Below are 22,239 nucleotides of genomic sequence, written 5' to 3' on the forward strand. Positions count from 1 at the left end.
CCCCCTAGCTGGAGTGCTCAGAAGAGCTCGGAGACCTGGTGAAGGCCGTGGACCCCACCCTGGCCCTGAGTGTGTACCTTCGTGCCAATGTGCCAAACAAAGTCATCCAGTGCTTTGCGGAAACCGGCCAGTTTCAAAAGATTGTGCTTTATGCGAAAAAGGTGGGTATCAGATTTGACAATGTCAGTGAAACCACACTCTTACTGACTTCAGTGTTTTTATTCATTGCTAGTAGGTGATTTCTGGTAATAAAATGGATAGTATTAGCGACGAGTCAATGTGTTATTCCGTAATCCCTCTGCCTTTCTTTAAGGAAATTTCACTTGCTGAGCATCCACTTAGAGTCCACATATTTGACTCCCCTTCCAATTCTTTTTGGTAAGATGCTTTCCTTAAATTTACACGTCACAGAAGTGATTAAAAAGTTAGTATTCATCATGCTGGAGATAAGCTGTGGTGGCTTAAGTCTGGGTTCCTGATGGACAAATTCCTCCTCCTAAGTGTGAAAGATATCTATAGACTGTTATGGGTGGTAAGTTTGTGGCCAAAGATGTCCTACAAGTTTTTAGAGGAGAGAAGGTGGTTGGGATGTTCTGAAGAGAGGAGGTGGCATAGAAGTAAGACTTGTCTGTCTGGATTAGTACATTCTCTAAAAGAGCTTTGCCACTACTCTTATTGTATTTGCTAATCTAGGTCGCCTACACCCCAGATTGGATTTTCCTTCTTCGGAGTGTGATGCGTGTTAGCCCAGAGCAGGGCCTGCAGTTCTCACAGATGCTGGTGCAGGATGAGGAACCATTGGCCAACATTAATCAGGTAAGTTTGAATGCCAGAATGTCAGAAATAATGTTGAATATCATGCAGGAGAGCGGCCATCATGAGATTGCAAACGGTGCATTGGCACAAAGTTATTTTTGTTTCTTTTATTTAAACATTTGTCACAGGCGCCACAAAACCTCATCTATGCATTCTTATCAGTAGTGGCTTCTCCAACACAATGCTCGTCCGAGACTGAGCAGGCGAGCCTCACCAAATGCTTGCGTGCGTCATGATGCAAACCTGTGCTTGTGGCATTCTGTTGCACTTTAATCTGTTGCGCAATCATGAAGATGGAGTTTTTAACCCAAATTTATATCCGGGAAGGCTGGTCCGCTAGTCCATGTTAGACGGTGCTCAAGACTATCAAACGTAAATCACTGGGGTGGCAGCAGAAATTGCAGTCCTCAAGTTGGATATTGGTTAAGCAGTTATAAGGCTGAACCTTATGACGAGAGAATGACAGCTAGTGTTGGTGAGGGCGAGATTTGCCAGGGCTTCTCTAGGGAACTAGACCACAGTTCTCTTGTGGAAGTACTACTAATGTCCAGAGACCAATCCCAAGTATTGTAGCTAAAACCTCTTTTCACAGTAGAATATGGCATAGTATCAAGTAACATCTCATTAATTACAATGTGGAAGAGAATGTTTTTAGATTAAATGAGGTTTCTTACCACGCGATTAAATAGCAAAAACATCTGTGGGTCCCTTATTCCCTGTTGTACATTCAGTACATACTTTACACTGAGTCCCTGTTAGTGAACGTTCGCCTAGTCTGGCAGGATTTGCTTTCAGCCAGTGTTGACTCTGTAGACCAGGTGAATCAGGATTGCTGATTTTCTGTCTTGTTCTTCTGTTGCAGATCGTGGATGTGTTCATGGAAAACAGCCTCATCCAGCAGTGCACCTCCTTCCTCCTGGACGCTTTGAAAAATAACCGCCCCGCCGAGGGACACCTGCAGACGCGCCTGCTGGAGATGAACCTCATCCATGCACCGCAGGTAAGGGTGGGAGAAACTGAGGCTGCACAAGTACACATTTTAGGGGACGACACCTCTTTCATGATACATTTCTTGGTTTGGTGGGAATTTACCATTCTCATGTTCACTGTTTGAAGGGCTGCAGGGATTTCATTTTACATGGTGACATTCACTGTATACAACCAGCAGTCTGTAGTGCAAGTCAGCAAAAGCAACTCAAGATGAGTACGGAAAGTAAGGCAACGGTTCACTATGGAATGGACTTTCATCTTCAGTCAGTGGTGATCTAACGAAGAATGTATGTCTTTATAATGGGGGTAATAGGTCTTCAACCATTGCTTTAATGCGTGTGGTCTCTGGTACACTGTCGACAGTAGTTACTTCAATGCACAAGATCCCAGGTTCGGTATTTATGAACAGCAATAGATAGAAAATAATGCCTTTAGAAGGCATTGTTTTCAGACCGTTTCTTTTAAAAAAATGCATTTAAATACCCAAATCAGTTAAACAGTACGCTTGGCTGAAGCACTTTCATTTTAAAACTCAGCTTTTTTTTGGGGGGGAGAACAGAAAAGGATGCACATCCCTGAATGGAGGCTCCGAAGAACTAAAAATGGTACCCATTAATAAAGTACAGACCAACACATGAAAGTCTTGTTGATTCTAAACACCAATCTCTACCCGCTGCAAGCTTAAAGTTGGAATTTGGGAGGAGGAAGAAACAAAATAGTCCTTTGTCCATACTGTTTAACCCTCCCTTCAGACCCTCCTTCAGGCTCGGAAATTGAGGCTATATTAGAAGACCTGGCTTTTCGATTAACCTAGCAAACACAATAAGATGATGGATGGAGTGCTGAAACGTTTTAGACACTCACCCCTAGTCTTAGATCTGGGGTTAATCCATTACTGTTCTGCTTGCTAAGCTTCCTCACTTTGGACCCAGCCATATGCAAATCAGCCTTGACCCTGCTCCTCATGGGAACTATCCAGCCCGAACTGCCAGGCCAGGTCCTTCCTAGACCAGAAACGAGCATCCTGGGACCCGTTTCGGGGTTTCACCCCTCATCAGCCAGGCTAGCTTGAAACCAGTGGCAAAGTGAGCCAGAGACTCCAGTCTAACTTAGGGTGAACATAGCAAACAATAAGATGATGGATGGATGCTGAAACGTTTCAGACACTCGCCCCCAGTTACAGATCTGGGTCTGTGACTGGGGGCGAGTGTCTGAAAAGTTTCAGTGCTCTGTCCATCATCTTGTGTTTACTATGTTTACCCTAAGTTACAGGGTATGCCCAGACGTGGGGCTCTTGCTCACTTTGCTACTGGATTCAAGCTAGCCTGGCTAATGAGGGGTGTTACCCCCGAAACCGCCCCCAGGATGTGTGTTTCCGGTCCAAGGAAGAACTGGCTTGGGAGTTTGAGCTAGAATGTTCCCACAAGGAACAGGGTCAAGACTGATTTTCATATTGCTGGGTCTGAACTGGGTTGGCGAAGTGAGCTAAAGAATGATGATGGATTCAACCCGGATCTGTGACCGGGGGTGGGTGTCTAAAAATGTTTCTACGCTCTGTCCATCATCTCTTTGTGTTTGCTATTTTCGATTAACCAACATACCATAGGCAGGGCTGGGCACATACACCTGATCAGTGCTTTGATAGTCTCGCAGGTGATAGTGCATTTTACAAATACACATACCATTTTAACGAACACACCGCCACTTCAACAATGGGCCATAGAATTTTGGGCACTCTGTTTCGGTTCACAGATACCATGTTAATATGCCTAGCCCTAAGAAGCATTTGGCTGCATAAAAACATGACCTTTCCGCCTGATAGCCACTGTAATATTTTGGATGCCACAAAGAGGCTTTAAGGTCCTAAGCAAGCACCTCTCTTTGGATGCTGTGCAACCTTTGCATCTTCTTTTAAAATTGCTCTAGTCAATAAAGATGGGAAAGAGTCCTAGTTTATGGTTGCTGTATGTCGGCTGTTGGCTTACCTAAAGTCTCCATTCCTTTCTTGAGTACTGCCAAGCTCTGCAATGCATCCCTAGTTTCTTTGTTCCCTTTCATGCTTCTAGTTGAGGGGTGGTATTCTTCTAAAACTTTAACCTGAGTATCTGGAAACACCTATGTACAAAAAAACGTAAATCGTGGTGCAGCGAGACTCCTCGAAGGCTGGATTGGCACACCATGCAGACGGATGCTTGAGGTCTGTAAGCTGTCGTTAAAATGCTGTATCTGGGGCTCTGTGTTCTTCAGAGTTGATATGGGCTCATCTGAAAAGCCTCTTTTGACGTATCTTCCTCAAATAACTTGGACAGCAAGGCTTTCAACTTTGGACCTGTCAGCTCGACCCATACAAATCTCCCTTCGTTTTGGTCATCCCCTCGACAAGAACAGGCATGGTGACTTCAGTGGCGGTCACTTTCCAATCATTATAAATCTAGGGTGCTACAGGTCCCTGAAGCCTCTAGAATCGAGATCTCTTCTGCTTTTGGATTCTCCGGTTTATTTTTTCTCTCTTTCTCTCCAGGGCATGATGATGGTGTTGAAGTGAAAGTTTTTATTTTTATTTTTAAATCTTCTTATTTAACTTTTGAGCATACAACATTAACAATGCCACAACAGCATGGAGTCTTCAAGAATGTTATGTCTTACGAAGTTCTGTTCACATTTGGGAGGGAGCTCCCGCACATCCACAGAGCCCCACTCGCCAGTGCCTTCCCCCATTCTCTATAAACAATGCATTTCCTATTTCTTTAACCTCCCTTCCCTCAAGGCTGTCTGTTATTTTGGGGCTCAGAAAATTTCTTTAGATGTTCCGGTCACTCCGCATATTCTAATGGTACTTTTTTATCCTTTTGAAACTGTTATATGTGCTGTTCATCAACTAGAGCCCACTCTAAGTCTTTTTTTAATGTGCTAGCTTTTGGGCTCCTGAAGGGACCCAGTTTATAGCGATTCACATTTACGCAAGAACAGTGCCCATCATTGCTCCCATTTGTATCCTCATTTTACTGTGCTTCCTCTTTGTCCCATACTTAACAGATGTGTTTTAATAGAATTTGTGTGAAACTGGATTATTTGGAGTGATTGTGAAACATCAGCTAGTAATACTGTCACTATTCTGTATCGGGTCCAGTCAGGTTACTTTAATTTAAACCATAGCTCAGTTCTGGTCAGCTGTGGCGCAGAGCAGTCCGGCTTAACTCAAAGGAAACAACTGTAAAGCATTTATCAGTCCCGAAACAGGTAATAAGTCGGCAACACAGTAAAAATCCCAATCCAATTGATAAATATAGTATAAATTTTAATGAGCAAATAGACGCCAAAATGACAATCGCATCAGGGAAACCGGGGATATAATTTTTAGGAGTTTTTTAGTGCCAATCAGAGAACAGCAGCAGCCTCTGGTATCTGGCTGTGCTAGACCGGGGTCAAAGTTCAAAGTTAATGCTGACCACGATGACGTGTGGGTCAGATACAGGGACCAGGTTCCTCCCAGTGAAAACTTTACTTTCTGACTTAGGGGCTGATTTAGATCTTGGCGGATGAGTTACTGCCTCACAATGGTGACGGATATCCCGTCCGCCGAAATGTAAATCCCATAGGATATAATAGGATTTATATTTCAGCACACAGGATATCCGTCTCCCTTGTGATGGAGTAACCCGTCCGCCAAGATCTAAATCAGGCCCTTAGTCTTTCTTCTGGAGTATTTTTCTCGTTGGTGGGTGTGGGCTGCAGACCGAATCAGATGGAAGACTCCACAATGGCGGAGTGGTGCTCTGCGTTGTTCCTGGTAAATTTCTTCTTGTTGGGACTTCTAATTATTTCTGAAGTAGAGCGGATTTTAGCTGGGCAAACCAGCAAGTTGAATCTGACCGGCAATGCGGCCGCTGCTGTTCAGCTGCAGTCCCATGATGGCATCAGGTTCTTTAAGGAAAACATTTCCAGGTGTCCATTGTTGCAGTCTTGAGGGGGAGAGGGTACTTTCCGGCACCAGCCAAGGGTCCAGGACCTTTTGGGTACTCTTTGACATAGAACTCAATCTCCCAGTAGCCAACAGTCTAAGGCAAATACAATTTGAACTGGTAAGCTGTTTTTATCTTGCAGGCTTCCTGCAGCTTTTATATTCCTGTAGGTTAACAGAAGGCTAGCCAACTAGTCTTTGGAGTCCAATCTTCTGTACTGGGTTTAAATGAGCGCAGGTCCAGCCCGCGTTTTTTTTTCCCCATAGGTATAACTGGAGGCCTAGTACTTCTTTTATTTTCAGCAGGTCCAGCAGTATACTGAGGAAGATAGCCAGGGTTGCCACTTTGAGGGCTGGTGCTAGCTTGTGGGTGGGGGCGACTCTCTAACTAATGTTCCCAGGGCAGTCATATCCACTTTGACATAATCTCCTGAGGGTTTGGCCCTAAACAATCCCACAGTGCCCTGCTCTACGAAAATCCCATATTGCAGAATCTTTCTTCCCTTCGTCAGAGCGATGAGCTCACCTCTGAGGTATGTCTAGTATAATGAACAGCTCCCCCTGCAAAGCCTGTTCTCGGACACAATAGTTGCCACTCTGGCTACTTAGAAAATGTGTTTGGTTACATCTGCCTGTGATAGGGGCCGACCCTTTGAGCTTGTACAGTTGTTGCCCATATCCCCCAGGTCATCCTGTCAGGATGAAGTTACATTTCCTCGCGGTCAAAGCCTTTTTGTTCCTTTCCTGAGAGCAATTCACACCTCCCTGCAGGGTGACAGATGGGTATTATCGCAGAAAGACCTACTAGAAACTTTCTAAAAGTGGCATTTTCAAGACCGTTCTTTGAAATAGAAGTTTACCATCAGATTGGATTTTACAGTTCGAGGCATATGAGCTGCAGATTGTACACTTAGCATAGATCGCCATCTGGTGTTGGGCCCGGATGTTTGCAGTTTGTTTTTGTTCTTTGGACAGTCTTTGGAAGTCACGAGTTCGGTGATTCCTCCTTCGGTCCGTACTGCGCATGGGCTTCGGCTCCATCCTCAGATTGTTTTTTTCCGCCATCGGGCTCGGATGTGATACTTCGTGCTCCGGCTTCGAACTTCTACGGTTCCAGCCTCGACGGAAAATCCTCGTTTCTTCGAGTTTCTTCATCATCTTCATCTCTCGAAGCGGCACTTTCTCCATCCCGTACATCGGCACCGGCCTTCGGGCCCTCCTCGACTCCGGTCCCGGCCGATGGAAAGGACTCCGTTCAAAAAGTGCCCAAAATGTGGGTCTAAATTTCCCCACACCGACCTCCATCAGGTGTGTAACCTTTGCCTCTCTCCAGAACACGAGGCCAGAGACTGCCCCGCCTGTAAGTCTTTTCGATCGAAGAAGACCATCCGAGATCGAAGCGCTCGACGCACCATGGCGCACTCATCGTCTGCAGCTCCACCGGACATCTTCGGAGACGGCGCCGAAGCTTCGGGGCAAACACACACCGAGCAGGAGGAAGACTTCGTCAGCGCTTCCGAGGCCGACGACTCCGACGTGGAGGACATCACACCGGCGCAGCGGGTCGTGAGTACTGTGCCCCCTCCCACCCCCGCGCCCAAAACCAAAGAGACTCAGGTTACTCCCTCGCCTGCCGGCCTGGGCAAAACCAAGACCAAAGCTTCTATCACCCCACCTTCGGGCCCGGTGTCGAAGCCTCCAAAGTCTCACGGCAGCTCGGGATCGAGCCAGCCGACGCCCGGTGCCGAAAAACAGCATCCGGCACCGAAGAAAGCAATATCCAGCTCGACTCCGAAGCCACCGGTGCCGAAGCCTGGACTCTCGGTGCCGACCAAACACAAATCTGTCGGCACCGACGCTCCGGCGCCGAAAACTCCTTCGACGCCGAAAAAACCGGAGGCCCCAAAAAAGCATGGCGCACACAAACCATCGAAACCCTCGGTTCCGAAATCACCGGTGCCGACAGACGATTCGGCACCATTGGCTCTGTTTACACCAGACCCTTTACAAAAGACTCTGTCCAAAGATCCAAAGACTGGGCTATTGACTTTAATTATCAAGAAAAGACGCCTTGATACTCCGGCTCCTCCTCCTCCACCCAAAAGGAAGGACTCTGCTACTTCTCCCCTCAGAGTGCCCTCCCCACTACCGCCTCCCCTACCTCCTCCACCCCCTCCACCCCCTCCCCCTCCCAGGTCTCCGCCACCTTTACCTCACTACTCTCCGGCCCCGTCCCCAGATCCGGATGACGGGGACCCGGACAATTACCCGGCGGACGCCCCAATGGATCCCACTCCACCGGGGACCCCAGACCCATGGGAGGATTACAATAACCCTGATGTACCCGATATACCTCAGGACGACCTATACCCATCCAGGCCGTCTCCTCCAGAGGACTCCTTAGGGTTCCATCATTTAGTGCAGAGAGCAGCACACTACCATGGGGTGGACATGCATACTGAACCAGTGGAAGACGACTTCTTACTGGATACATTTGACATACAGGACAAATCCACTTCTACTTTACCCATGCTTAAAGGTGTCACCAAGCATGCCGCAGAGGTGTTCAAAGACCCTGTCAGGGCCAGGGTACTAAACCCTAGAATAGAGAAAAAGTATAAGGCGGCACCCACAGACCCTGCATACATTAAGGGCCCTGCTCCCTTAGATTCCCTAGTTGTCTCTACAGCTAGAAAGCGGGCTAACTCCCAGTCCTCAGGAGAAGCCCCACCGCCAGACAAGGAATCGAAACTTTTAGACGCGTCTGGCAAACGCACCGCCTCTCAAGCTGCAAACATGTGGCGCATTGCAAACACACAAGCGCTACTTGCGTGCTATGACAGAGCACACTACGACGAACTTGAGGCTCTTATGCAACACCTTCCCGAGAAACACAAGCGTAGAGCTCATGAACTAATACAGGAGGGTAAACTGATTACAAACACCTCCCTTAAGTGTGCCCTCGATGCAGCCGACACTGCTTCTAGAGCCATAAATACCAGTGTCCTGCTTCGTCGCCATGCCTGGCTCAGGATCTCAGGGTTCAAGCCTGAAGTCCAGGCGTCCATACTCAATCACCCCTTTGACCAACAAACTCTCTTCGGGCCAAAGGTGGACGAAGCGTTGGAAAAGATGAAAAAGGACACAGACACAGCAAAGTCTATGGGGGCACTCCAAACACAAGCCTCTAAACGTTCCTTTCGACGCTCATCCTTTCGTGGCACAGGCAGAGGCTCCTCCACCGATAACGCCTCTACCTCCTACAAGTCCCCTCCTCAAAATACCTTTTCAAAGGGCAACCAATGGGGTGGTTACAGAGGCAACAACAATAAGGGCAGGGGCAAAACCAACAACACCCGTTCTGCCACCCCACCCGCACAATGACTTCCCTCCGCTCCCCCCAGACCATCCCACTCCGGTCGGGGGCAGACTACAAAACTTTATCCACACATGGGAGTCCATAACATCGGACAAATGGGTGACCCAAATCATTCGGTCAGGGTACTGTCTCGAACTCACATCTACCCCACCCAATATCCCACCAAGGCACCGTCCAATGTCTCAAGAACATTCCACACTGCTCAAACAGGAGGTACTCTCCCTCCTCCAAAAACACGCTATAGAGCAGGTCCCCGTCAATCAACAAAATCTAGGGGTCTACTCCCTATATTTTTTAATACCAAAGAAAGACGGGACCCTCAGGCCCATTCTGGACCTCCGGCCTCTAAATGCCTACATACATTCAGACCATTTTCACATGGTCACCCTACAACAAGTCCTCCCGCTCCTCTGCCAGGGAGACTTTCTCACAACCTTGGATCTGAAAGACGCATACTTTCACATTCCAATACACCCCTCTCACAGGAAATACCTCAGGTTCGTGGTGGACGGGCAGCATTACCAATTCACGGTTCTCCCCTTCGGGGTCACCACCGCACCACGGGTGTTTACCAAATGCCTAGCAGTAGTAGCAGCACACCTCAGACGTCAACATATTCACGTCTTCCCTTACTTAGACGACTGGCTGATAAAAGCCACGTCCTACCACCAATGTGTGCAACATACAAACAGCACCATCCAACTGCTCCACCAGCTAGGCTTCACGGTGAACTACCAAAAGTCCCACCTCATACCATCTCACACAAAGCAATATCTCGGGGCCACTATAGACACCTCCAAAGGTATTGCCTATCCAAACTCAGCCAGAATCACAAGCATTCAAGCCTTACGCAAAACATTTCTTCCCCAACACTCTCTTCCAGCAAGAGTGTTTATGAAGCTCATAGGAATGATGGCGTCTTGCATCTTCATAGTGCCCCATGCAAGACTCCACATGCGTCCACTTCAAGAGTGCCTAGCACAACAGTGGAACCAGGCCCAAGGCCAGCTGACGGATCTGGTGTTGGTGGACGGCCGCACACATCACTCTCTGCAGTGGTGGAACACCACAAACCTTTCCAAAGGGCGGCCGTTCCTGGACCCGGTTCCTCAGGTGATTCTAACAGCGGACGCATCGCTCTCCGGCTGGGGAGCGCACCTCCTACACCTCACGATGCAAGGTCTATGGACGCCACAGCAAAAATCGCTCCACATCAACCATCTGGAGCTCTTGGCGATCTTTCTAGCCCTAAAATCTTTCCAAAAACATATTTCGGGCAAAGCAGTCCTCATTCGCACAGACAACATGACTGCAATGTATTATATCCAAAAACAGGGGGGGGACACACTCTCCCCAGCTCTCCCGCTTAGCCCAGAGCATATGGAGATGGGCAATTCCCGAAAACATCTTTCTCCTGGCACAGCACGTTCCAGGCGTACAAAACACCATGGCAGATCTGCTCAGCAGACAAACGCAACAACTACACGAATGGGAACTGCATCCACAAGTTCTTCACCCATTCTTCCAACAGTGGGGGCATCCTCAGATAGACCTCTTCGCCACCCACGAAAACAAAAAATGCCCAAGCTTCGCCGCCAGATACCCACACCCATTGTCCAAGGGCAATGCGATATGGATGAACTGGTCAGGCAGATTTGCATACGCCTTTCCACCTCTCCCACTAATTCCATTAGTGGTAAGGAAGCTACAACAACACTCCCTCACACTCATTCTAGTAGCTCCGACGTGGGCCAGGCAGCCGTGGTACACCACGCTACTACAACTATCAGTGGTACCACATCAAAAACTGCACCTATCCCCATGCCTCCTAACCCAGAACCATGGAGAAATCAGGCACCCGGACCCAGCTCAGCTCAACCTGGCGATCTGGCTCCTGAAATCTTAGAATTCGGATACCTTAACCTTCCCCCTGACTGCATGAACATCATCATGGAAGCCAGACGTCCTACCACTAGAGCATGCTATGCCGCAAAGTGGAAAAGATTTGTAATTTACTGCCGTAACAATACAATCAACCCTTTAGATGCATCCATACAGCACATTATATGCTATCTACTCCATCTTCACAGGTGTAACCTGGCATATTCATCCATACGCCTACACCTAGCAGCGATCGCTGCTTATCTACAAAACAGACAGCATTTATCACTCTTCAGAGTGCCCGCTATTAAAGCCTTTATGGAAGGCCTTAAACGAGTAATTCCTCCCAGGGCACCACCTTCCCCTGTATGGAATCTAAATTTAGTTCTTACACGACTAATGGGTCCGCCCTTCGAACCAATGCATAAATGTGAGCTACAGTTTCTCACCTGGAAAACAGCTTTTCTCGTAGCTATCACTTCCCTTAGAAGGGTTGGTGAAATACAAGCGTTCACTATACAGGAACCCTTCATATAAATACATCACAGCAAGGTCATACTTCGCACAAATCCGAAGTTTCTACCCAAGGTCATTTCCCCCTTCCATCTCAATCAATCGGTGGAATTACCTGTCTTCTTCTCGCAACCCCAATCTGTTGCGGAAAGGGCCTTACACACACTTGATGTGAAAAGGGCTTTGCTATACTACATGCAAAGAACGCAACCCTTCAGGAAGACTAAACAACTGTTCGTTTCCTTCTCTCCACCACATAAAGGCAACCCCATTTCTAAATCAGGGATAGCTAGGTGGATTGTAAAGTGCATACAAATTTGCTATCAAAAGGCAAAGAGAACATTATCTGTTCCGCCTAAAGCCCACTCTACAAGAAAGTTAGGGGCTTCTATGGCTTTTCTAGGGAATATACCCTTAGATGACATCTGCAAAGCAGCCACTTGGTCTACACCGCACACCTTCACGAAACATTACTGTGTAGATGTGCACTCCAATCAGCAAGCTAGGGTGGACCAGGCTGTACTAAAGACACTTTTTCAAACAGCTGCAACGGATACCGGTGGTCGCCGCTAAGGTTGGGTACTGCTATATAATCTATGCTAAGTGTACAATCTGCAGCTCATATGCCTCGAACGGAATATGCTACTTACCAGTATGCATCTGTTCTTGGCATGTAGAGCTGCAGAGTTGTACACGCCCACCCGCCTCCCCGGCTACCTGTATCCGTTCCAGTACATCTTATTTAGATACAACACACATGGGTTTCTCACTGTTATTACTACGCTCCATCATTTCCCTGTTGGCGAAAAACAATCTGAGGATGGAGCCGAAGCCCATGCGCAGTACGGACCGAAGGAGGAGTCACCGAACTCCTGACTTCCAAAGACTGTCCAAAGAACAAAAACAAACTGCAAACATCCGGGCCCAACACCAGATGGCGATCTATGCTAAGTGTACAACTCTGCAGCTCTACATGCCAAGAACAGATGCATACTGGTAAGTAGCATATTCCTTTTTATTCATTTGAGTCCTTGAATCGAGGGTCTGCGGAGTCTCAAACCAAAGTTATACAGGATAAGTTGTAAGAATGTAACCCAGTGCTTTTCTATGGGAGAACCAGCCTTGTTGCAGTGAAAAAAGACTTTGGAGATTTTTCGCTGCCACAACATGTAAAAATTAAATACTCATGCCTTTTTAAAGTACTGTGCACCCTGGGGTGTTGGTACATAGGGCCCACCTTAGGGTGACTTACCTGGCTTAAAAAAGAAGGGTAATGTAATGCCAGGTCGTAGGCTGCACTGGCAGGCCCAGAGTCATGTTTTCACTTGCCACCTTAGTGGTGGTATAATGAGTGCTGCAATTTATTAGTGACTTTAAACTTACAGGCCCTGGATACACAGAGTACCAAATACTAGGGACTCATAGGTAAGTTATATATGCCAGTCAGGTACTAGCCAATGTACTTTGAGTCAGAGCACATACAGTGGGCACTGGACGTCTGTACCCCCATTTTCAGAATCAGTAAATTAGCACTAAACCTAGCAAAATGTGAGGGTAATTATCCAAAAGCTGCCTTTACACACGAAGTTCATAATATTGAGGCCTATGATTCCATCCTGGTAGGCTACCACCCCATGCCAGAAGCCCTCCATCCCTGGGCACAACCATGGGATAGGCAAACGTCAGCCTCCGGAGCACCACATCTGCCGCACATGGATGGCTTCTCTGTATAGCTCAAGGCCAGCTTGCAAGGGCTGTATATGTTTTGTGCAGGTAATGAAATTGTATTTAAAACGGGCGTTTGGGGAGATCTTCTTAACTTGCTCAAATGCCTTCCATTCAGTGCTCGTCATCTGAGCAGTCTGCCGCCCATCGATACCACGCTTCCTTGTATTCCTGCCCTGTCCTGTACCATTGCAGCACAGTTATCAATGTTCTACATCCCGCTATATCCAGCAATCTTTGCATTGTCTCATGTTCAATTGAGGCCTCAGGAAATAGGCTCCAGATAGAGTGAGCTATTTGAGCCATTTTAGTATGTTGTAAGGATTGACTCGTTTTCAGCCCAAAGTACCCTTGCGCCTGTTCCAGCGTTTGACAATAAGACCTCAGCAGTTTTACAACTACCTCCTTGTCAGTCCGGAAAGACATGTTGATTTTATATATCTAGAAATGGTTTGATAATCCAAATAGGACTGTCGCCAGCGAATGCAGACCTAGTTGGCGCTCTGATCAGCACTGTATGCCATACTCCTGCTGCCTGGTGAACCAGGCTCGAAACCTATAACCTCTAGGAGCGGCTTTTCCCTGTTAGGTTCCTCCTAACAGGTCGCTCACTAGCCACAGGAGTTTCAGCGTGTACAACTGTGAAAGTCTATATTTTTCTTTTCAAGTCACTCCTTTTCACCATGTCGATGATACAGGAAAACAAGAGTGGAACAGATAACTAGATGAGGACAGTACCCCCCAGGCATTGCCCCAGAATCTTTTGGCCTGCAGTCATTTTGCTTTCAGTTCCCTACAAATTAACCCCCTTGTCGGCATCTGCAGGCACCTGGCATCTTGGCAGTCACTGCTGACTCGCTCACTTTCCCCTGACTGACGAACTGGGTCCCAAAAGAGAGCTCTGCTGGAACTCTGAGGAAGCACATCTGCTCATGAAGGGCGCTAAGCTGCACCCGCACAGCACGCCACTGCGTTAATCATCACTTAAAATGAAAAATTCAAGGAAACTGCGCCCTCGTAATAGGCTCTAGATATACGCTTACAACCGCGCAGTGCAGCACTAACACTGCACTTTTCAAATTCCAGAAGTTGCCAGCCTTCCCATATATGTATTTAGGATATAATGCGTTTTCCAGGGATCTCAGTCTGTGTGGTGTTAGTCTGCTGTTCTTGGATTTACCGAGAATTAGGCATTCTTGTAAGCAACTTTTCATTCTACGGAGTCATTCAGTGCTTCAGTGACAAAAAGGAATCTTCAAGGGCATCTGAATCCATGCAAAATAATCATGGCCTGACTGGCAGCCTCTCATGGAGATGTTCCTACACTCAGAGCTGATGGGTTATTCATAGGACATCTCCATTTAAGCTCCATCCCTACTGCTTATATAACATTATTACACTGAATAACTTAAAGACAGCAAACCCGCATTGGGATGAGTGGATGCAGTAAATTTATGTTGAGGCAGGTTTGGTGCCTTTTTGAGCTTTATTCACCACTTTTCATACTGCTACTCTGTGATATGTTACTATTTTGGCTTTGGTTGACTACTACAGCCTTACTTAGTCGATTACAGTCTCAGAGAACCTTTGTTAGGACGACAGATATTTCACTTATAAGATGACCAGTATTGCACCAAGAGATTATCCCCATATAGCATCTCAAAGTGCTTCGAGAAGTTTGTAGCTGGAGAATGTGATAAGGATTCCATCAGACGATCACTCTGCCTTTTTTCAGGTTGCTGATGCCATCCTTGGGAACCAGATGTTCACGCACTATGACCGGGCACACATTGCCCAGCTGTGTGAAAAGGCTGGTCTGCTGCAGCGGGCGCTGGAACATTACACAGACCTTTATGACATCAAACGGGCCGTTGTCCACACACACCTGCTGAACCCAGAGGTAACGCTCCTGTTTTCAGGGTATAGTTAAAGCATGAATACTTTCTGAATTTACAATAGGAATGGGAATTCTAACTGTATCTACAGTGCACATCTGCTTGTAATGTGGTTCTGGGCTTGTTTTGTCTTTACGCCTGCATGAGTAAAGGGGGTAGTATGTAATCATCATGCAGGATCCAATGCATTTACTCTGTTCAGTGAAAATGGGTATTTATTGATAGCAAAATGATGCTAACTAATGTGTGTTCTTTGCTCCCTCTTCTCAGTGGCTTGTGAACTTCTTCGGTTCTCTCTCAGTGGAGGATTCCGTGGAGTGCCTGCGCGCTATGCTCTCCGCTAACATCCGCCAGAACCTGCAGCTGTGTGTGCAGGTGGCCTCCAAGTACCACGAACAGCTGGGCACAAATTCACTGGTGGAGCTCTTTGAGTCATTTAAGAGTTATGAAGGTATGATCTTAAGAGGCCCTTGCACTGCTATTGAGCGAGTGCTGCTATGCCATGGTGTGTGTGTGTGGGGGCAGGGGGGGTAGGGTGCTCGAGCGGCAAGGACAGGAGAATCTTTCCATTACATATTGTAAATTCGAATGTCTTTCTTTTCACATCCATGTTAAGTGTTGCGTCAGATTTCACTAATTAAGATCATTGACAGGAACCTTACGCAGAAGTGCAGCAGATTTTGATTGAGTTAATATTAAATATTTTGAGCATGGGTACATTTCAGTTAGCTTAGAAAAACAACAATCCCCCAGCTCCACGTTGTTGAGAAATGTACCTCATGAGGCAGTAATTCCATGTTATTTACTGCTAAGCTGTGCTTTTTTCTTGGTTGCCTTTGTGCCATTTCGTTTCCTTCAAAGCAAATATTGTCCTCTTTTTCACTTGGGAGCATTGGATCTGACTTTGGAATTCATCCAGCTTCCATCTCGCCTTAACTCTGTTCTGAGAGAACTTACTTTAGAGCGCGTTCCTCTCATATGAAGCCGCATAAGCCAACGTGATCTGCTGGCTGCGGAACCAGGCACTGAGTTTCTGATGCTGACTGCTTTACCTGTCCACATTGTGTTTCAGAGTGAATCGCTATCTCAGTGTACCTCAGTTCATTCAACTGCTAAAAGTGGGAAGATTGTAAACCAGACTAATCCCTTCATGAGGGAGTTTCTAACACCTGGGCACTTGCATTTATACCCCTCTCCAGGCCTCTTCTACTTCCTGGGGTCCATTGTTAACTTCAGCCAGGACCCTGATGTCCACTTCAAGTACATCCAAGCTGCGTGCAAGACCGGGCAGATCAAGGAGGTGGAACGCATCTGCAGGGAAAGCAACTGCTACAATCCCGAGCGCGTCAAGAACTTCCTCAAGGCAGGTCTCGTTTTGGGGGTGTGTGCATTTCTCATGGGAAATAAATGCAGGACGTCAGAGTAGAGGTGCCATTTCTCTGGAGCTTTACTTGCAAAACAACTTTGGAAGCTTGGTTCATCAACGCACTGTTGAAACGCAAATCAGCTTCTACTGTCATAGTTTGTGTCTTTTGTCTATTGCTTCATGTTACGCCATAAAAGCTGAGTGCTAAATATAAGGATCTAAAGTTAAAGCATGCAATAAAAAGCAAAGGTGAGCACAGCTTTCTTTCTATCTAGGCTGGCGACAGGCTAGAAAGCACAACTGCTTTCTTTCATGTCTGATGGTGAGCTCCTGCTAATGGTAGGGCGTTTTTCATACAAATAGTTGTAGGTGACAGGAAGGGCACACGTTGCAAATTATCTTTCCATACATAACCGAGTTGAAGCTCACAACTGATATCCTCCACACCCATCCATAGAAATTTTGAAGCTTAGGAACAGGGGGCGGAGAGATGTCTTAGGAGAATGGAAAGAAAAATCTTGAAATAAGCTAGGGCTGGAAAAAAAAAGATTGACATCTCAAAGGATTATGAGAGCGTTGGGCTGGTGATGATGAGAATTAGAAGGATTTGGAGTGTAGCATCAAGATAAGAGTTTACGAGTTGGCAGGCTTTTTAGAGAGAGATAAAGATTAGAATTAGTGAAAGTTCAGTACAGAGATCTAATGAGTTAAAAAGCTAATCTGATGTTGATAGTGAGGAAATGTTAGGATTTTGCTTAGTACCTTAGAATTTTAAGGAAAGGCTTAGCACAGTGGACAGAAACTGAGAATGAGATGCTTAGCAGAGCAGTTTAGAGTACTAGTTAGGGTTAGCAGGTTAGGTCTAGTTGGTTAGACTGCCAGTTAGATGGCATAGGAGAGATTAGACAGTTAGTAGATTATTGGTTAAAAGGCATATCGGAGTGGAAAGAAGGTTTAGCAGAGGTTCGAAGGTGAACAAGTAGCAATGAGCGGGATCTGAGCACACTGACAAAAAGCGGGACATATTCTTGTAGCATAGTGCCTTTGTGGTTGAAATGGAGAGCCTGTTTCGAGGTGTGAAGCTGTAGAGGAAAGTTCAGCCATCAAGCCATAGAAGCTGGTGGAATTTGGTGCACACGACGGCCTTTGCTATATCTGTACTGAGTGACACAGCTAGGGCTGTAGATCATCAGTGCACACATTCACTGAGTGAGACACTGAAAACATGCTAGAATTCTGGATGGGTGGTCTGTCTCTGCAGTTGGTGTAGTAGAAGGTTAAGATTATCCTCACAGCACCACTCAAATCAAATCAAATCCAGCTTTATTCGATTAAAATCAATAATCATAAAAGCATGGATAACACAATTCAAGTTAAAAACACAAAGAATGTCTACATTAACAACTGATTCCTTGATTTGAAAATGAATTTTAAAAAAGCATTGACTGAAGCTACAGCAAAGACAGTATCTAGCATTTGCAGGGCAATAAGCGCAGGTCGGCAGTGCCTGATGCCAAACAGTTTCAAAACTGGCAGAATCCATCTTTTCCTAGGAATAGAATAGAATTTACACAGAAGTACAACATGCAGTGTAGATTGAGTCGAAATATCGTCGCAAGGACAGTTGCATAATTGTTTGGACCAGTCATTCCGTTCCGGGAAACTTAGTAGCCTGTGAATAATTCCCAGGCGAAATCGAACTAACAAAAACCTATCAAAGTCACCATCTACTAATTTTATATATGGTTGAATTGATAAATGAGTAGAAATCAGCTGGTGGCTCTGGACCGATGTTTTCCTCAGTTCAATGGCGAATCTGCAGTCATTTAGATAGTCCAAACACAGTTTTTTCAGATCTTTTCTCGCTATCCGAGCCAAGGTTGTGGGGTTATCGTAAAACTCACAATGATCTAATTTGCCACAGAATGATTTGATATATGTTAGCCAACTGATCTTTAAGACCCCTTCCAAATTTAAAAGGTCAAGGATTATGGAACGGTTCAGAGCCAGATTATCCGAGGTCCAAATCCTGTGCCACTAGAGTATTGGTTGTATTTTAATAATGTCTTCTAGATAACCAATTCCTAGTTCTACGTGGCATGAGTAAGTTGAGATGGACTCTGGAACCGCCAATAACCTTAAAAATTTATTTTCCACCATCTGTAAAATAGTGACATCAACAACCCCCCCAGACACCTGCTCCATAGGTGGCAACAGAGACGCATTTGGCATTATAAATTTTTAGCAATTCATGTGGGGGCCTTTTGCCCAACATTTTACTAAAATTATGTAGGGCAGTCACTGTTCTAGCGAACAGGATCCTCCTAGCTTTCACAGCTTGATGCCAACTCAATTTGTTATCAAATAAAATGCCCAGATAGGCAAATGATTTAGTGTACTCTATAGGTTTGTCATATACAAAGATGGTCTTAGGGATCCTACTCTGACTAATGCCGCAAAACATAGCAAATGTTTTAGTAACATTAATGGTGAGTCCCAGATTGGACATATACTTCTCAAAAGCAGTGACGACACGTTGTTGGGCAAGGGGAGTACGGGCCATTAACACGGCTTCATCAGCATATAGTAGAGCCGGAATGGGTCTAGAATCTATTTGAGGAAGGTCAATACAATTGTGTACTAAATGTTTACCTAAACCATTAATATAAAGATTAAAAAGGAAGGGAGCGAGAACACAGCCCTGTCTCACTCCCTTTCCAATCCTAAAATCAGTAGTACATTGACCCTCAGTCCCGTACCTCACCCTTGCCTTGGCCCCTGCGTAGAGCTGTTTAAGAAAAGAAATTAGGGGAATATCCACACCTAAGTCTTCTAGGATTGCCCATAGCTTGTCATGGACGACAGTCGAATGCTGATGATAAATCGACGAAGGCTAAATATAAATTGCCCCTTTTTGCTGTCGTATACTTATTAATTAAAAGATTTAAATTGAGGCTCTGGTCCACTGTCCCCATACCCTTGCGAAATCCGTATTGAATATCACTTAAAATCCCCGAGTCTTCAGCCCACTCATTATGGGCTTGCTAGCCTTGAACTAGTTTCCTGCAGGTGTTAGTCATCTGTGATTTGTAATCGTTAGGAGCATGTTTCATGTAGACTTGGAACTGGTAATCCGAGGTAAGCAACCTTTTGAGAGAAAAGCCAAGACTTTCTCCTAGATCTCTGGCAAGCCCAGCCTTTTGCTCAGACTTTCTTTTTCTCTTTTAGAGGCCGTTACAGGCTCTTGGGATAAGGGTCTTTTCACATGAAGGCGCTCCATCGAAATGCCTGGGATTTTCTGTAGTGTTCTTGTTATTAAGGTCCACAAGAGAACCTCGGAGGCCCCAGTCTCTGGGCGTGATTGCATGCGTGAAGCAGTACAAGCTGTGCTGCTGCTGCCATAATCTTCTCTTTCCTTCTCCCTGGGACTGTTCAGGAGGCCAAGTTAACAGACCAGCTCCCTCTGATCATTGTCTGCGACAGGTTTGACTTCGTCCACGACCTGGTGCTGTATCTGTACCGTAACAACCTGCAGAAGTACATCGAGATCTACGTTCAGAAGGTGAGTCTGGGATCCTACATGTCTCTTCATTCTTGGGATGTTTAGTGGCAGTGAGGGAAGCGTATCCATGTGAGTGTGAAAGAGCGACCACTGGCTGCAAGACTTAGTACAAAAGCCCATCCCACTTCTTTAAGAGAGTCATGGCCATGTGCATAGTAGTGTTTAAGAGCGAGGTGCGTAATGCCTGTGTAGCCCAAAAGAGGGATTCTCTCTCAATGAGGGTGCAAGAGTGGTGACCTTTGTGCCTTTCCAGGTGGGACCAGGCAACCCTTCTAGTTCTTAAATCCCAAGAGCGCACGTCCAAACCATCCCTGAGTGAGCTGCAAGAAATGCTTTTCATTCTCCTTTTATGTCCTTGCTTGCAAAGCTCTGCCTTTCCTCTTGCAGGTGAACCCCAGCCGTATCCCAGCAGTCATCGGGGGTCTCCTTGATGTGGATTGTTCTGAAGACGTCATCAAGAATCTGATCATGATTGTTCGGGGTCAGTTCTCGACAGATGAGCTAGTGGCTGAAGTGGAAAAAAGAAACAGGTATTTGCATGCAAGTGACTTTGGCTGACTCTGACCCCTTTCCCATCCTGCTGCAGTTCAAGCAAACACTTTGTAATGCTTTTGAATGCACAACTACTACTGTGGCACGCACTCTGGAGCCTACAGTGCTTGACTGCGACCTTATTACTAGCATGAGAGTAATGGGCGGGCACCTTAAAATGGAAGTATCCTAAAGGTGTGCTGTGGGGCTGAAAAATGGGGGGAAATATCGTCTTTGAATGCCTGTTCTATTCATTTGATTTGATAATAGCACAAATTCACTTGGGTGCATATTTGGTGGCTTCCATATGTCTCAGGGGAGGTATAGAAGGAGACTGTTTGCCATTTAATCGCTGGCTGATTTTAAATAAACTTTGTAACATCCGTACACCCTTTCTTCAGCTAAACCCAGATATCCACACAGCAACCTAACCTCTTGCTTAAGCACCCCACAGGGTCTAACACAACTGCCCTACTGTCTACCCCTAAACCAACTCTACATTGGCTGGTGTTTCACAGTTTGTGCCACTACCAAACTATTCTTATCTAAGGTTGGTCGTTTGGACCTGCTGTCTCTCGCCTCTACAGCAGCCGATCCCTGTCCAGCTCTTTGATCTTCAGAACACAACCTAAAATAATTTGATCAACAGTAATCCTCTCCCAAATCCTTCTTTGGTACAAGCCTCATATAGCTTTACAAAACACACACCTCTGGTCCCAGTTTCATTGCCTGCCCTCATGCTAGTTCCCTACCTCTTCCTATTCTCCCGCAACGACGAGGCAAAAGCAAGAGGACCGGTTAAGACTCCTGCCAGAATGTAACCTCTCCACCCTAATCCTGCCATTTTGGTACCTGTATGTGCCATCAATTGTTTGTGCATCTTTTCAACTTGCTGAAACCCAGAGACACTAGCTATGTCTTATTAAGTGCATGTAAAAGCAAAATAATAAATATTTTAAAAAAAGCAAACCATTGCAATGTACTCACTGAGCAATATCTTCACTCCTTTCGGCATGCTGTGCTGTTTTTTTTCTTCTTTTCTTCATACATTCTGTCTTGCATTCCGGGAGAATTCTAATAGTGCACGCACTGTAACATGCTCCTTTCATTTGCTCTTTAGGCTGAAGCTCCTATTGCCCTGGCTAGAGTCCCGGATACACGAGGGCTGCGAGGAGCCTGCCACACACAATGCCCTGGCGAAAATTTACATTGACAGCAACAACAACCCTGAGCGCTTCCTGCGGGAAAATCCCTTCTATGATAGCCGCGTCGTGGGCAAGTACTGCGAGAAACGCGACCCCCACCTGGCCTGTGTGGCTTATGAGCGGGGACAGTGTGACCTCGAGTTGATTAAGGTGAGCGGACTGTAAGGAACCGGACCTGGACACTTGAATATGTGGATTGCATAGAAGTTTATTCAGCAGCAAACAGTATGACACCCAAAGCCAGGCACCAGAAGCAACGGTCAAAACAGCACTCTAAAAACAACCAGCATGAGACCCACTGGTCACATTCCAATATATAGCGATCATTCTAATACATAGCTAACATTCCTGAACAGCTATTACCTAACAGTATTACCACACCTAAGTAAATAACACCCCCCCCCCCCCCTTTCCT

General features: G+C 46.2%; 1 protein-coding gene across 8 annotated transcripts in view; it reads left to right on the top strand.

Annotated features, from left to right (window-relative positions):
- CLTCL1 (clathrin heavy chain like 1) overlaps window positions 1-22,239 on the top strand; it is a 369,670-nt gene that overhangs the window by 200,771 nt on the left and 146,660 nt on the right. For all 8 annotated transcript variants that reach the window (XM_085634408.1, XM_085634412.1, XM_085634409.1 and 5 more), the window contains exons 9-17: window positions 9-161; window positions 694-816; window positions 1,679-1,816; window positions 15,001-15,165; window positions 15,431-15,611; window positions 16,360-16,523; window positions 19,963-20,088; window positions 20,476-20,618; window positions 21,740-21,974. In XM_085634408.1, coding sequence (XP_085490534.1) covers window positions 9-161; window positions 694-816; window positions 1,679-1,816; window positions 15,001-15,165; window positions 15,431-15,611; window positions 16,360-16,523; window positions 19,963-20,088; window positions 20,476-20,618; window positions 21,740-21,974 — 1,428 coding nt within the window. The remainder of the gene's footprint in view (window positions 1-8; window positions 162-693; window positions 817-1,678; window positions 1,817-15,000; window positions 15,166-15,430; window positions 15,612-16,359; window positions 16,524-19,962; window positions 20,089-20,475; window positions 20,619-21,739; window positions 21,975-22,239) is intronic.

Source organism: Triturus cristatus, chromosome 11, assembly GCF_964204655.1.
Source record: "Triturus cristatus chromosome 11, aTriCri1.1, whole genome shotgun sequence".
Taxonomy (NCBI): domain Eukaryota; kingdom Metazoa; phylum Chordata; class Amphibia; order Caudata; family Salamandridae; genus Triturus; species Triturus cristatus.